Source organism: Juglans regia, chromosome 1 (genome assembly GCF_001411555.2).
Source record: "Juglans regia cultivar Chandler chromosome 1, Walnut 2.0, whole genome shotgun sequence".
In the NCBI taxonomy this organism is placed as follows: Eukaryota; Viridiplantae; Streptophyta; class Magnoliopsida; order Fagales; family Juglandaceae; genus Juglans; species Juglans regia.
The window spans coordinates 1,584,671-1,599,968 of record NC_049901.1 but is presented as its reverse complement, the minus strand read 5'-3'; the positions used below and the strand labels follow the sequence as shown (position 1 = coordinate 1,599,968).

At 35.8% G+C, this 15,298-nt stretch overlaps 3 protein-coding genes across 6 annotated transcripts; 2 read left to right on the top strand and 1 right to left on the bottom strand.

Moving 5' to 3' along the window:
• LOC109001389 lies at window positions 1–3,354 on the top strand. 3 transcript variants are annotated; one of them, XM_035688789.1, is made up of 7 exons: window positions 1–109; window positions 378–471; window positions 809–879; window positions 1,105–1,210; window positions 1,315–1,447; window positions 2,928–3,077; window positions 3,251–3,354. In XM_035688789.1, exons 2-7 carry the CDS (start codon window positions 395–397, stop codon window positions 3,323–3,325), a joined length of 612 nt encoding a protein of 203 aa, XP_035544682.1. In that variant the 5' UTR covers window positions 1–109; window positions 378–394; the 3' UTR covers window positions 3,326–3,354. The 3 variants fall into 3 exon arrangements, with proteins under 3 accessions (XP_035544682.1, XP_035544680.1, XP_035544685.1); XM_035688787.1 differs by lacking the exon at window positions 1–109 and having other exon boundaries at window positions 147–471; XM_035688792.1 differs by lacking the exon at window positions 1–109 and having other exon boundaries at window positions 148–439.
• A 1,075-nt stretch (window positions 3,355–4,429) lies between these two features.
• LOC109001386 (phytolongin Phyl1.1) lies at window positions 4,430–6,877 on the top strand. 2 transcript variants are annotated; one of them, XM_018978635.2, is made up of 2 exons: window positions 4,430–4,649; window positions 5,166–6,877. In XM_018978635.2, exon 2 carries the CDS (start codon window positions 5,628–5,630, stop codon window positions 6,474–6,476), a length of 849 nt encoding a protein of 282 aa, XP_018834180.1. In that variant the 5' UTR covers window positions 4,430–4,649; window positions 5,166–5,627; the 3' UTR covers window positions 6,477–6,877. The 2 variants fall into 2 exon arrangements, with proteins under 2 accessions (XP_018834180.1, XP_035544674.1); XM_035688781.1 differs by having other exon boundaries at window positions 4,431–4,573.
• A 1,201-nt stretch (window positions 6,878–8,078) lies between these two features.
• LOC109001388 (single-stranded DNA-binding protein WHY2, mitochondrial) lies at window positions 8,079–14,414 on the bottom strand. The gene is made up of 8 exons (XM_018978638.2): window positions 14,283–14,414; window positions 12,232–12,353; window positions 12,004–12,101; window positions 11,810–11,902; window positions 11,533–11,627; window positions 11,267–11,340; window positions 9,321–9,409; window positions 8,079–8,452 (listed from the first exon to the last, which is right to left on the bottom strand). Exons 1-8 carry the CDS (start codon window positions 14,312–14,314, stop codon window positions 8,336–8,338), a joined length of 720 nt encoding a protein of 239 aa, XP_018834183.2. The 5' UTR covers window positions 14,315–14,414; the 3' UTR covers window positions 8,079–8,335.
• Window positions 14,415–15,298: the final 884 nt, after the last annotated feature.

The following is a 15,298-nucleotide window of genomic DNA, read 5'->3' as shown; positions in this document are numbered from 1 at the left end:
TGATGCAGAGTTCTACCATTTTGTGTTACCGTGCTTTCGGCCGCACTAGATCCAGAAGGTGTCCAATCCCACCGCCAAACGCACCTCTCTATCTTGTTCTATAGCTCTGGTAAAAACAAATATCTCAACTAATATCTGATATACGTATGTTAAGATTTGAGGACAGATCATGATGTTTAATGTATCTCTATATATATATGAATTAAACTTGAAGCACTAGACGAGCGAATTGAAGAAAATATGCTCAGCTCTGAAACATAATTCAACGAACAATTCCTATTTAATTACTTTGTGAGAGAAGTGAAATAAACACAATTTCACTTTTTGTTTTTTTTTTTAAACTCTGATTTGGAGAATCGGTCCGAAATTTCTCTTAGACATCTGGGCGAAGGAGATGGCAACGGCAAGGATTGGATTGGCTCCTTGGTTCCACAATAAGGTCATCGATCCTCTTTTCCAAATCCTCCGCAGGTTCTCTCTCAAGATTTTTTCTTTCATTCGATTCCTTTTGTCTTCAGCTTGTGGGATGGGTTATTGACTGTAACTGAATAGAAATATGTACTGCGGCTGTGCTTAATTACTCGTTGCTATCTATCATTCTTTAATTGTTACCACTGTTTGACATCACGCATTGTATTCCTGGTCGAAACAGCTCAGAGACCTGAAAAAAGTAAACTTGTTCATGAAATTATATTTTCTTTACCTTTTTTAATCTAATAAAACAGAAAAGAAGGGGGGTAATTCTAATCCTTAAACTTCTGGGATAGAATGATCCGCTCAGCTCAGCAAGTTCTTTTCTTTTTCCCAGGGGTGCTGAGCCAAAGCAATTGGCATTCTCTGTTGCTCTTGGCATTACCATGGGAGTATTTCCAATTTGTGGTATGTCCTCATCTACAATTATTCTTGTGTAATTTTTTCTCTTAAAGGTGATTTTGCAGTGAAATTAAGTAGTTGTGCTGATTGATCAGTCTTTGAATCATTATGCATAGTTTATTATATACCATGTGCATTAGTCGTGCTTTGTATATATGTGTGTGGAAAGAACAGTGAAGCTATTTGTTGTATTGCAAGCATTCTTTAGATGAACAAAGGCTTCATTGACAGGGGTGACTGTGTTTCTATCTGGGATGGCTATTGCATTGCTTGGATCTCGTTGCCATGCCCCAAGTGTAATGCTGGCAAACTTTATTGCAACTCCGATAGAGTTGAGGTATTTGTGTGCTTTTAGAAGACCAATTTGCATTTGATTTCATCATTTGTAGTTGAGTTCAATTTTCACTATGTATTCTGATTGCTGATATGCTTTACTTCCAGCCTACTGGTACCCTTCTTACGCTTTGGTGAAATTCTCTCTGGTGGGCCTCAATTTCCGTTGACGGCTGATGCTTTGAAGAAGATTTTGACCGGCCAAGCCTCTTGGGAAGTCCTCTTAAGTGTCGCACATGCGGTAGGTGTCTAAACTGACATTCTGTTACTTAAGATCCTCTCTCTCATTCACACACATAGAGACTCGTTCATACTTCATGCCCTTAATTGTCTGTAATTTTGATTTATCTAAGCTCACATTGCTTTATCTTTGACACATTCATGGCTCTAGTTATTGTTCCTTGTGGTCTTGGCTCGCTGTATACTGGTATTGCTTTTGTGCCCAATACTAGGACAGCTACCATCAATTGCTAGGTGCAGATGCCAGGATGATCTTGAGCGTATTAATTTCAAATGATGTTGTGTCACTAATGGGGTCTGTTGGTGGTGTATTGTATCAGCTACAATACTTCTAGGTGAAATTACACCTTTCACTCACAAATTACCACCCATTTTTCACTTTGGATCCTTAACTAAAAAGTTAGCCTTTTTTTGTTCATCGTATTGGTTTTATCTTTGTAAGGGTGCAAATTGAAAAATATAAATAGTTTAGGGTGTAAATTGAAACTTCTGGAATATAGGGTGCAAAAATGAAAAATAGATGGTGGTTTGTGAGTGAAAAATGTAATTATCCTCTAATGTTTTAACTACTTGGAGAAGACTGTGAACTAGAAACCGTCATTGTTTAACTCCAAATGCCCGAATATAATTCTTGATGTTCTAGCACGAGGTTTGGAATACTAGTGAGTCCAATAACCAAATTGTCTCCTTAGTTAGGAGTTCAACTTGATTATTCATATGCTTATCCCTTCATTGTGGTAGAAGAGGGTACCTCTATTCAATTGATACAATGTGAATATTCATTAAGTTGATTCTGATGGCAGACTGGCTTTTTACTACTCCAGTGTCAGTAAAATTATACTGCAGATATACTGGATTACTGATGGAGTAACTGGGTTTGTAATTTTTTTTAGCAATCTTTAGTGCTTGCACCTACACATTTTGTGCAAGGAGCTACAAAATGTGATGCATTGTTGTTAGTCTGGTAAGTCTATTGTACCCCATGCACTAAAAACGACCACTTCTTGATCTCTCGTTCGTTTAACAATATATCTAATCAATTCTTATCTGGAAAAAAAAAAATAAAAAAAAGAAGAAGAAAAATCTCAGGAATATAGGTTCACAGACTGGCCATGGACTAGCAATTTTCAATGAGTCTTTAACAATATGGTTGATTAGCCTGATTTCCCTCTCAAACTTTGTTGCCTGTGCATAGAGCTAGTCACAACCACAGTGAGAATTAAAGGACAACTACAGACTTTATGGGACAATGGTGCTATATGACCAGACAGTCGTGGTTTGGGAGCTAATAAGAAGATTGATATTTACTTGTCATGTAATTTTAGACACTTTTAACATCCTATTAAAATTTTAAAGCTTGAGCACTTCAGTCCTGACCTAGGTTATCTTCTCCTGCCTTTTTACATTATTTGCTTCAGCTTCCACTGATGTTTAATGACATGGCCACAATTGAAACTCCATTTATCTTTCAATCTTTACAGTTACTGGGATGGCTTGTAGCGGCACCCTTTATCCTGGCAACCCTCTATGTAATTCTTCTTCCTTGTTTCAAGCTCTTGGTTCACAAGTTTAGTTCCGTTCCTTCAAGCCCAAAGAAACAACCTAACTCACCCTCAGATGTTAGGCTGAAGGTAAGGGATGCCTGAATGACTTATAGTAAGCTAAAATTTGTGGTACTCATCCTGTAAATGCGGAACATTGTAATTTGTTTCTAACCCAATGCTTGTACATAGTTGTGCTCGAGTTGTACTAAGATGTTTGTATCATTGTGTTTGATGAGATCGTTTGTATTACATCATGACAGGAAAATGATGCATTTCTTTCTATTGCCCTGCATTGTGGGATGTACTCCTATGTTGAATCATTTATGTGGTTCTAAGTTGGACACAAGTTGAAGTTCACTTATTATGAAGTTCGTGATTTTTTTTTTCCAGTAATTTTTTCCCATCCCCCTGAAAAACCTTTTGGCATCCAGCATGCGAATGAATCGTGGTATGTTCATTGGACAAAACAGTTGACTAGATGGAAAATATGATCATAGACTAATCTGTTTCTTTTTATTTAGACCAAGAAGAAAAAGGTTTCCTTTCATGCCGTTAGTTCTCTCAATAATCAATATATGTTGAAAGCATGGGTCTTATTCGTCCTCGACTGTTGGATTTATTATATTCTCGTGGAGATCTCAGTACTCCCTTTGATTATCATATGCAAAAAAGTCTCTTCCACTTTCCTATCAAACCTCTATTCATTTTGGCACATAAATGAAGGGATCGAAGAGAGTAATGCAGATCATGTTCATCAAGAAATGACTTGGAAATTTTATCTTGGTTTATTTGAAATTGTTCCTTATAATTGTAATAAAAGATGTTTTTCTTGTCTCTCGTTTATTTTCTAAACAAATCGAAGAACCTAATAGATCGAGCTCGTCCTTGGCTGGCTGCAATGGAACATATAGGCACTGCGTTGTGGCTGATTTGTTACCTGGGCTGTGCCAAATATTCGTTATAACTTTGGTTACGAACATGCTGATAGGTAGACCCAAAAAAAAAAAAAAAAAAGAAGACACGACGACGACGACATAACCACAACAATATAACTACCATAAATAATAATGACGGATATTAGATACAGTATTAGAATGTTGTAAGTCTTGTGTGCATTATATTTTTAAAAAAAATATAATTCATATTTATTCATTTTTTTAAAGATAGTGCACAATATTTATACATTCTAAAATTATAAATATAATTTTTCATAATAGAAATACTTATTGATAATTTAGATTTGAAAAATGATAAACATACAGCCTTTTTTTACAATCTTTTATACAAAATATATTTTAAATATTTTATAAAATAATTTAAATTTTGAAGCAAGAGATCCACGCCCACACGGTGAGGTCATGCCCTCAGGAGATCCTTCCCGAATCCAAACAGCGAAGCGATAGGCAACTTTCGGGGGAAAAGAAGGAAAAAAAAAGGAAAGAATGAAAATGAAAGGGACGGAGTCGCTGAGAAAAAAAAAAAAGAGAGGGACGGAGTCAGTCAAAAAGTCAAACACTCAACTTTGTCACTAAAGCGCTCGTAACATTTATCTCCTTACCCTTCGAATACCAATAATCAATAAAGTGAGTATTTACTCCCCTTTTATTTCTTTGCTGAGCTTCTAATGCGATTGTTCTTGAAGATGATTTGGAACTCAAGGTAAGCGCCTAGAACCTTAGATTAGCTAATTGGAAGCCCACATCATTCTTCGTGTATTAATTATTCTTTATTACGTACGTATTTGCCCGAAAACTTTAGAAACAGTTGAGTCGTCCCCCCCCCCCCCCCCCCCCCTTTTTTTTTTTAATTTTGTCTTATAATTTTCTTAGCAATCAAACAGAGGTTAGGTTTTTTTTTTTTTTTATAATCGTTGACTTTCATTTATTTTTAATTTCTTAGCTTTAGATCTTTGGAGAACTCGATTGAGTTTCTGTCAAATGTTACCTTTTCCTTAATTGTTTGTGTTTATTTGTTTTAAGTTTATTTCAGATTACAGTCGTAATAACTGTTGGATTTTGGACGTGTATTGGGTCGTGAAAACCCTCGGTTATCATTTTTTTCAAATTCAAATGGGTTCTCGAGATTCGAGAATGAAATTGAAGTCAATTCGTTTCATATAAAACCTACCAAGTATAATCTCTGATTATCTATACTTTTTTGTTCTGTTGATTACAGTGTGCATGCCATCGCGAGGCAGTTTTTTTGTTGTTTATGTGGGTATTTGTGATTGGTGAGGGTGAGGAACGCCATGCAGGCATGAGGGACTTCATTGTTGATTTTGAGTACTTTGCTGAGGGACTGAGTTGGTATTTGTTAGAGGCTTTTGAGTTTGTTGCAGAAGAACTACTTGCACTTTGTTTGGTTATTGTCGTTTTGGTTGAGGAGTTTATTGGATTTTTCTTCTGCCAAATCTTGATTGCTTAGAGTATTCAGCATCCAGAAAAATTATTACAGAGCCCCATATCAGAAGTGTTTGCTTACACATTTGTATGAGGGTCAGACTGCTTAGTGGATGGTAAACCCAAGTGGGTGTTGAAGATCGAGAACCTAGAAAACAAGAAACAAGGACAATCCTGGGTCCAACTTAGTTTTCAGGTAGAATTTGCTGCAGACCAAACTGGGGGACTTTTTATCACTATGATAATGGATACCATTCAGAATACAGTGTATTACTGTTGCATTTATAGGCGTAGGGGTAACAGGATTTTGTACACCTATAGTGGTGGAGACCGTGAAATCGAGAATTTGGCCATTTTGTGCTTAGAAAGAACTCCCCCGTTCCATAGGTGGTACTTTGAGACAATGTGTAAAAAAACTTTTGGGTTTTTGATGGAAGATGGGTATGTTTATTTCACAATTGTTGATGAGGGTCTGGGTAACTCGGGTGTTCTTCGATTTCTAGAACACGTGCAAGATGAATTTAAGAAGGTAGCAAGAAAAGGTTCAAGGGGAAGTTTTTCAAGTATGAGCTCAATTGGTTTACAGGAGCAGTTAGTGCCTGTCATCCGGCGGTTGATCACCATATTGGAGAATGTTTCTCAGGGTGGCAGTGATTGGACTGGTGAAACACGCTCATCACTTCATGTCGGTCTGTCTCCACCATCACATAATGTAAATGGGCAAATTGAAACTGTTAGTTCTACAAAAGCCCCTTTGTTGGGAAAATCCAGCAAGCAAGATAAGAAGAAGGCAAAGGATCATGTCATTGGAACGAGAGACATGGAGCTGGAGGAGAACCGAAGATCTACAGACAGAGGAGTCAAGGTTGATTTGGAAAGCCTGGATTCTCATAATCAAGGTGGGGCAGGTTCCTCAGTCTCATTGCAGAAAGATATGGGTTCTATGAGGATAAGATCAGGTTCTCAAAGTATTCGAAAGAAGTATTGGCATCAAGTACGAATTGTTCTTGCCATTGATGCAGTTGTCTGTATCATTTTGTTTGTGATCTGGCTATTGATCTGTCGTGGTATTTCTTGCCTTCGTTGAGAGATTGCCATTTCTATTAGATTTTGAAGCTTAATTTGTGGTCTCAAAGTTAAGGTGGCAATTTGCACCAGGATGATTTGGAAGAAAGTGAAGCAAATTCTTTGAAGAAGAGGTCCCTGTAGAGGGTGAAGGACGGAAAGCCACATACTGATCTTGTTGGTAGGATTTTTTATATATCTGAAGGCATGTCCCTTAAAATTATGCATTCAGCCGCATCAGATATAGGGAACTTGCTGTTTAGTTTCATAGCTTTTGTATGTATATATGAAGTATTTAGGGAGATTATCAAGTTATTGGTTTTAGTTATTCTATATTTTGTTTGCTGAGATGGTGTGAATGTTCTGTAACCTTGAAACTTTCTTTGTTCGCTCTTTCTATTTATTTTGTGTACTGAAACATCCTACTTTTTTTTTTTTTTTTTTGTTTATTTTTGTTCAATGTTAGCCGTTTTTCATTCACCTCCAATCATCGTGAAGTTGGTTTTCTCAACTCTCATATTGATTAAATGGTTCATATGTGCCTATTAGTGATTATATTTACCTATTCAATATTATGTACCTAATTTTTGTGTGTTGCCCATTAAATCTCCACGGGCCAGGGGGCCAAAAATATATAAGAAATACTTGTGTCATTGGTGAGGACAGGCAAGCTACTTTAGTTGAGAAGTAGAATCATGAATATGATTGCACGCACATTATTCATGTGGCAAGATCTGAGTGAATGCAGATTATGATGGTAATTTCTGACTTTGTAGTACTGTGTTGTGTCTGTCTGCTATCCACTTCACCCCTCATTTCTAGTTATAAAGCATGCTTTCCTTTAAATCTGGGTGGTATGGTGGCAAAGACGTCTCTTTTGTATTTTTTGCTTAGGATGTAATCTGGCGAAGATCGGCACCCTCTTTTCAGTGGTGGTCCAATTGTTTTTTTAGATAGCGCTTGCCCTTCTAGGAAAGCCCGAAGCAGATAGGTTTCTCTTTCCTTTCTGAACTATACGCTGAGGCATCGAATAGATTTCCCTGGCATCAGAGCAAGGTACTCACTTTTGTACCTGTATGTTTGAAATATGCGTTTTGGGGGGCCCAAAAGCAGTTCATCTTCACTTGTAGATGTTTCTACGAAATTAATTCTTCTAGCGGTGCCATGTTAGCTGTCTGGTTTCAACATGATCCACTGGCGAGAGAGTCTTGCATTAAGCTTAGTTGTCTTGGTTCAGCTTGCCTCATGAGGCTTTTGGTTCTACTAGTGCGGGGTCATTCCACTTCAATGCTGTCTCTGCCCTCCATTGTTAATTAGGTTTCCATCAGAAAAACCCCCCTTGTTTTTCTGATGAGGGCTATGTTCGTGTTAAATAAATCCCTGGCGTTTACTTAAACATCAGGCACCTTAAGTCTGAAAAATAAAAGGATTCCCACAAGGCTGAACGCCATTTTGATGAAAAAGTTCAGAAAACGAAGTTGGTTTGCTAAGAGATTATACCAACCCATTCAAATTATGAAAGTTAAGGAAAGAAGGGCTTGAGGGCGTAAAGACAGTACCAAACGATATGAAGAAAACGCCTGGAAGTTGGAACTTTTTAGTTATTACTCACCTGCAAATAATTGGTCAGCAAAAAACTGTTGAAGATCCTGATCCAGAGGGTTATCGAATACTCATCAAGTACCACTCCATAATCTAGATGACAAATACCATAGCTAATTCCAGAAGACTTAAAGATTACGTAATAATGACAAGTTTTATGTTCTAATTCATTTTGTTTATCCTCATGAACTAACAACTCGACATAACGCACACAACAATATTTTCAGATTGACAAACAATGCGCAGAGGTGGCATCATTGATTCTCGGCTGCCTTGATTTCATTTATCCCACTCTAAATCCAGTAGTTGTGAATCAACCTTTGATGGCTGTCCCTCTGTGCCTCTCGGCAGCTGATTTGTTAATCGGCCCCAACCTAAGATGTGGGGCAATGCAAACTGCAAAATAAACAAGAGAAGTGACCTCTAGAGGAAACTTAAGAGTATGAGATACCTCTGACAATACAAAAGGCATTGGTGAGTTTGACCAATATCAAGGAAATCATTTGCATTATCCCATGTTCAGATCTTAGCAAGTACTTCTACCATTGGGGATTATGGAATAATTTTCTTGCCAATCCAAAAGCTGTTGTACCATCCACGACATTTTGTAAAACCCCTCCCTCACTCAACAAATCTCTTCAAAACCGATCAGGAAAATCACTATCTTCAAAATGTTGATATTGTTACGATTGACCCCTTTCCAACACAATCCCCCATTTAGCCCGTATCATGAATTATGAGAACAAAAGTATGCACAATGCTTGCATGAGTTACTTTTTTCCTTTTATTGCCCATGTTTGTCAAGTAGTCCTGAGTTCACTAGTATCCAAAAACTTTCCCTCAGAACCTATTTCTTCAAGTGTGCGCCTGTCTAGCAATCAGTAGGCAAACTTTGTCTATTTCATTAAAAATCGTGATAATTTATTTTGATGCATCAGTATCATCCAGTTTTTCATGAACTACATGATCGCTTTTTTTCTTTTCTTTTTTACAACATGGAACCTCACCAAGGCAGGATTCTTAAAACCCTAGATATACGACTCCACCAACTAGAACCATGTATTAGTAAACCAGGAGAACTCCTAGTGGGGGGATCAACCCAGAATGTCTGAGTTGTAGATTCATCCCAAGCCCACCGTTTGACTACTGGGCTGCACCCTGATAGTGATGCTCCATGATCACTATAATCTAATAAAAGATATTCATTGCCATGATTCAAGTTAACTGAAAGGAAATGTGAGTAAAGTTCTTTAGTTGGTCATACACTGCAAGCTGTCTTCATCACTGAGAATTCAGCAGTTGTGACAGGAACGGTGAAGTATTCTTTGGTTTTAAGAATGTTGTTGACAACAGCTGCCAAAAAAGAAGTGTATAAATAATTGAAAAAATCATAAAGAATCTAACAGGAAAAAAAGAAAATTGATAAATTCAGACTAACATCATGCCAAACTATAGAGAATGCTTGCGTAACACAAATTTTTAGAATTTAGGGGATTTTTTTAGATGTGCGCGGTTTTTATGTTTGTAAAATTGATGGGCCCATTGAAAAGAAGTTAGGAAAGAAAAAATTTTGAAACGTGTCTTTTAAATTTGTGAAACTGTTGGGATCCACTTGAAATTTTGTGTTTTTTAGAAGTGGTTTTGATTTTTTTGGGTTTTTGTGAATGATGGGTTTCGCTGATGATTGGATGGAAGTTATTTTGAGGTTTAATACATGTTTGTATTAAAAATAGAGAAGAATGAAAAATTCTTGGTTGGCAAACATGATCTTTTTTTTTTTTATTGGCACCGGGTGTGTGGGAACAACGTCCCTACTAATTCCGGGGTGCACAAGCCTTCGGTAAGGAATTTCCTGCAAGTGCACCTTGGGTAATTAAAGGGGAAAATCCCCCAGTCTGATCTTTAGAATTGAGTATGACATCTCTGAACTTTTTTCTCTGAAATCTCTGAATATTATGTAAATGTTCTCCTAAGATACACACACCATAACCACACTCTTTAATCCTAAACACATTTGAACGAAAAAAAGCATCACAGCTCATTAACTATGGACACTTACAACAACTAGCCCACAATTTAAAATGAAGTGAGAAGAGTGCATGGTGTTGGTTTGTGGAAGTATATTAGAAATGGATGGGACGATTTTACTCGGTTAATTAAATTCAAGGTTGGTGATGGTGGGAGGATCAACTTTTGGCATGACTTATGGTGTGGTGATTCAGCCCTTAAGACCACATTTCCCTCTCTTTTTAGACTGGCTCTTAATCAGTAGGCTTTGGTGTCTGAGTTGCTGGATCATTCTAGTGGGTTCCCTTTGTGGAATGTTTATTTCAATAGAGCTGTTCACGATTGGGAAACTGGATCTATTTTTTATTTTTAGAGCTTATTGTATTCCTAGCAATTTGGTAATTATGAGGTGAACAGGATGTTGGGGATGAACACTGGGAAGCAGAAGTTTTCTGTATGGTCATTGTATAAGGCTTTGTCAAGCCAAAATCATATTTTGTTCCCTTCAAAACCTATTTGGAAAAATAAAGTTCCACCTAAGGTTGCCTTCTTTGGGTGGACAGCATCTCTTGGAAAAATCTTGATGTTGGATAATTTGAGAAAGAGGGGTCTTGTTGTTATGGAATGGTGTTATATGCGTAAGAAGAGTGGTGTATCGGTGGACCATCTTTTACTTCATTGTTAGGTGGCAAGAATTTTATGGGCGAAAATATTTTATAGAACGGGCATTGCTTGGGTAATGCCCAAGAGGGTGGTTGATTTATTTGCTTGTTGGCAAAGATGCAGGGCCAATTTACATATTGAGGATAATTCCTCTATGTATCATGTGGTGCTTATGAATTGAAAGGAATGGTCAAAGTTTTGAAAACAAGAAGCATTCTTTGAACAGGCTAAGAAGTTCCTTCTTCCATACTTTACTTCTTTGGGCATCCTCATGTACTTAATGGAGCTTGCTTCGATGACTTTCTTGTATCACTTTCTAGCTTATTTTTATGTAACTAGGTGTATGCTGTTTGTATACCTCCTATGTACTTGGGCTATGCCTATATACTACTATTAATAAATTGTTGTCTTACTTATATATATATATATATAACAATTTAAAAGTAAAACAACTTGTGCATAGAGAAAACGATGGACAAAAATGTGGCAGATTAAAGTTATCCAAAGAAAAATGCCACTATGGGCAGAAAGACTTCTTACACAGAGAAATTAAATAGCCACTACCATCCGCATGAGGCTTAATTGATAAGCTCTTCCTGACTTGACCAGCATTGCTGTAGCATTATTGCTCATCAGAAAAGCCACTTGCCATTTTTTCAACCAGCATAGAATAAAGGATACTTGCATAATGAAATAGATGGATCATGCAAACTGAACAATTTGGTTTAATCAAAAAATGATTCTAAGCCATAAAAAATTGTCTACATTGTAGACTTGTGCACTATAGGATGTCGAAGAAAATAAACCTTGATTTCATTGATGGGTCGTGAAACATCTCACAAGAATCTTGAGGGCCCAAGCTAATCAAAGACCCAACCTCTGTCACTGACAAAGCAATCACCTACAGAACATCCACTAAACCAGTCAGTTAAAAGGCTCATAAATTAGTCCTGTACATGGTTATGGTAATTAAACAATAATAAAGTCTACAAACTGCTTGCACATGTTAAATGTGTGGTAGAGGACTTGGGAATTAATTCGTATGACTAAGAATGTGATAGCAAAGGAACTAAGAGAAGTTACCTGTCTCTTCTCATTATCATACTTGCGCTCACCAATAGCAGGTAAGAACTTAAACATCATGACACCACGACGGTCAACTACAACACTGCCAGACTATGTAACGCAAGAAATAATGAGAAGCATTATTCAACTCCAAAAAAATAAAAAATAAAAGATGTACCAAATAATGGTATTGAACCAAAAAAATATCATACATCCAATTTTGTGAAAGTTGGGAGAACAGGAGTCACAGAGAGTGCAGCTTTGCCCTTGAAAACAGAATAAGAAGCAAATATTCGCTGTGCAGCATATCCTGCAGGTTCAGAACCAAAAGGATGCAGGTGTTCCAGCATACTTGTACATTAGAAAAACAGAAAAAAACAAATAAACAAATAAAAAGGGAAGTAAAACATTGAAAATGTCTATATAGGCAAATTAAAAACCTTTAGCAGCAGAATTCTCTCTTGAAGTTGATATCCCAGCATGAACTGTAAATGCATGCAGGCATGAAGCATCTTTAACATCACCAGATTTCCCATATAGAAGTTTCCCAGACAACAGGTTCCTTTTTTTGACAAAGCAATCAAAAAATCAGAAATAATGTTCAAAAACCTAAAGAATAAACAGTCCGAGGTCCGAGTGGTCAGTAAGAGAACATTACATCCATCCAATATGTCACAGGGAAGAATAAAATAACATGGAATATTTGTGAAGTTTAACTTAAGCGGCTTGTATGTGTCAAGGCTACCGTACTTACTAGGGTACAACAGTACAAAGACATTTAATTTACAGTAAAGGCATACATATAATTAATATATTCAATTGAAAAAAAAAAAACCATTGCAAATGCATTCTGCTACTCTTTTTTGGTGGGAGGGGGGTGGGGGGATGCAAGATAAATCAAATGATTACAATTAGACGTAATTTTACTCAGACGAAAAAGAATATGTTCTTGCCCAAGCGATAGCAACCACACAATGCAAAGAACCTACTAGAGAAGCCATAACCACAATGCCAAGTGATTATAATGTGCCAATCATAATACAACAGCACCGAGGTGGAGATGGGGCTGCATAAGAATTTTTCTACATCCCTTGTTCAAATTTTAAGTCGAAATTTTACTTATCAAACAAATTTTACTCATCATAAAATTTTATTCATATCATAAAAATTTTACTTATATGAGAATCTATCCAATGTGTACATGGGCTATGCCTATTTCATTCATATATATAATATTGATCTTTTACTTATATAAAAAAAAAAAATTAAGTCGAAATGCAACCACAATGTGCACGTGTCTTGCTAGAACAAGCGGTGGTCTCGGTTTCAAGGTGTGGAATGAAATAAAAAACTACAAGTTCTCTCAAGTGTTTGGTCATGCTTTTCAATAGAACATTATTCTATCCTGCGGCTTCACCACAAGCAATTTGCAAAATGACCGACAAAAGTTGAGATGCCTTGCTCCTCCGAAGACGAAACATATTTAAGCATATACTTTCAGGGCCAACCGAACATACAAAGTCTGCAATTTTGATTTCCTTAATGGCACAAGTAAAATATCACACTAGAAGCAAAAATGTCCGAAGCCCAGGTTTGATAGTTGAGAACTTGAGATAGTGAAGGACAATGCCAAGTGATTATAACCACAATGCCATAACCACAATGCCAAGTGATTATAATGTGCCAATCATAATACAACAGCACCGAGGTGGAGATGGGGCTGCATAAGAATTTTTCTACATCCCTTGTTCAAATTTTAAGTCGAAATTTTACTTATCAAACAAATTTTACTCATCATAAAATTTTATTCATATCATAAAAATTTTACTTATATGAGAATCTATCCAATGTGTACATGGGCTATGCCTATTTCATTCATATATATAATATTGATCTTTTACTTATATAAAAAAAAAAAATTAAGTCGAAATGCAACCACAATGTGCACGTGTCTTGCTAGAACAAGCGGTGGTCTCGGTTTCAAGGTGTGGAATGAAATAAAAAACTACAAGTTCTCTCAAGTGTTTGGTCATGCTTTTCAATAGAACATTATTCTATCCTGCGGCTTCACCACAAGCAATTTGCAAAATGACCGACAAAAGTTGAGATGCCTTGCTCCTCCGAAGACGAAACATATTTAAGCATATACTTTCAGGGCCAACCGAACATACAAAGTCTGCAATTTTGATTTCCTTAATGGCACAAGTAAAATATCACACTAGAAGCAAAAATGTCCGAAGCCCAGGTTTGATAGTTGAGAACTTGAGATAGTGAAGGAAACGACAAAAATAAAGAAAAACAACTCACTTAAAACTCAGCCGTTGTATTAAGTTAAGTTGAGTCGAGACCGCAACATCAATCCCCATAAAAACTTGAACTTTAATTATCTTTTACTTTCTCGGGGGCCAAGCAGAGAAATGAAAATAGATTCCAGCGAAACAATCGGATCTACTACAAGCGCAAATGAGTCTTAGCTTAAATAAGTTGATACCTGGACTGTAAAAGTCGCGACAACTTCATCATCTTGAGAGACTGAGACAGAGAGTGAGAGAGGCTGTGCGCGAATTTGGGCGGTCTTTATGATTTGCAGGGACGGGATCGTCAAATTTCAATCGGTACACCTCACTTAAATATATTTGCACTTTTTAGGGTTTTTTTTTAAGGGAAATGATAGTCTGCCGCCCCAATCTTACCGCTCTAATTGACTGTTTGTAATTTTTTTATTTATTCAGGTGATTAAAAAATTAATTTTAAGTATATTGATATATATATTTTAAAAATATTTAAATATATTAAAAATATATATATAAAAAAAATTTAACGCTGGGCGATACGCCGAACGGTAAGAGTGGAGCGGCATAATAGCCCCACTCTTTTTTTTAAGAGTGAGTTTTGATAGAGAGTTTAGATAAAATAAGATGAGATGTTTCGTTCAAAATTAAATAATTTTGTAATAATTTTGGCACAAGTAATAATTTTTAGTATTATTTTTATTTTTAGATTTGAAATAATTGAATTATTTATTATATTTTTATATGAAAATTTGAGAAAATTATAATGATAAGATAAATAAGATGAAATGATTTCACTAACTATTATTAAAAAACTAATTTTTGTACATAGATTATATATTTATTTACTTTTTTAAATAAATGTGCGACATTTACACATCTTAAGATTGAATATATCACTTCTCTTATTGCGTATATTACCGCCATAAAAACCTTTAGTGCTAGTTCAGGAATACAAGTATTCTCATATATTCTATTCTTAGACATCACTAAATACAAAGTACATTTCAATTTCAAATATTTAATTTTTTTATTTAATTATTATAATTTTTTTAAATTGTAAAATAAAAATAATATTCAAAAATAATTTTTAAATAATTATTTTACTTTAAAATATTTTTATTTAATTTTTTTCTCTCATTTTTAAAAATTTAATAAAATATTTTAACTTAAACTATTTTACTGTTATTTATAAATTATTTTATTACTTTCCAAA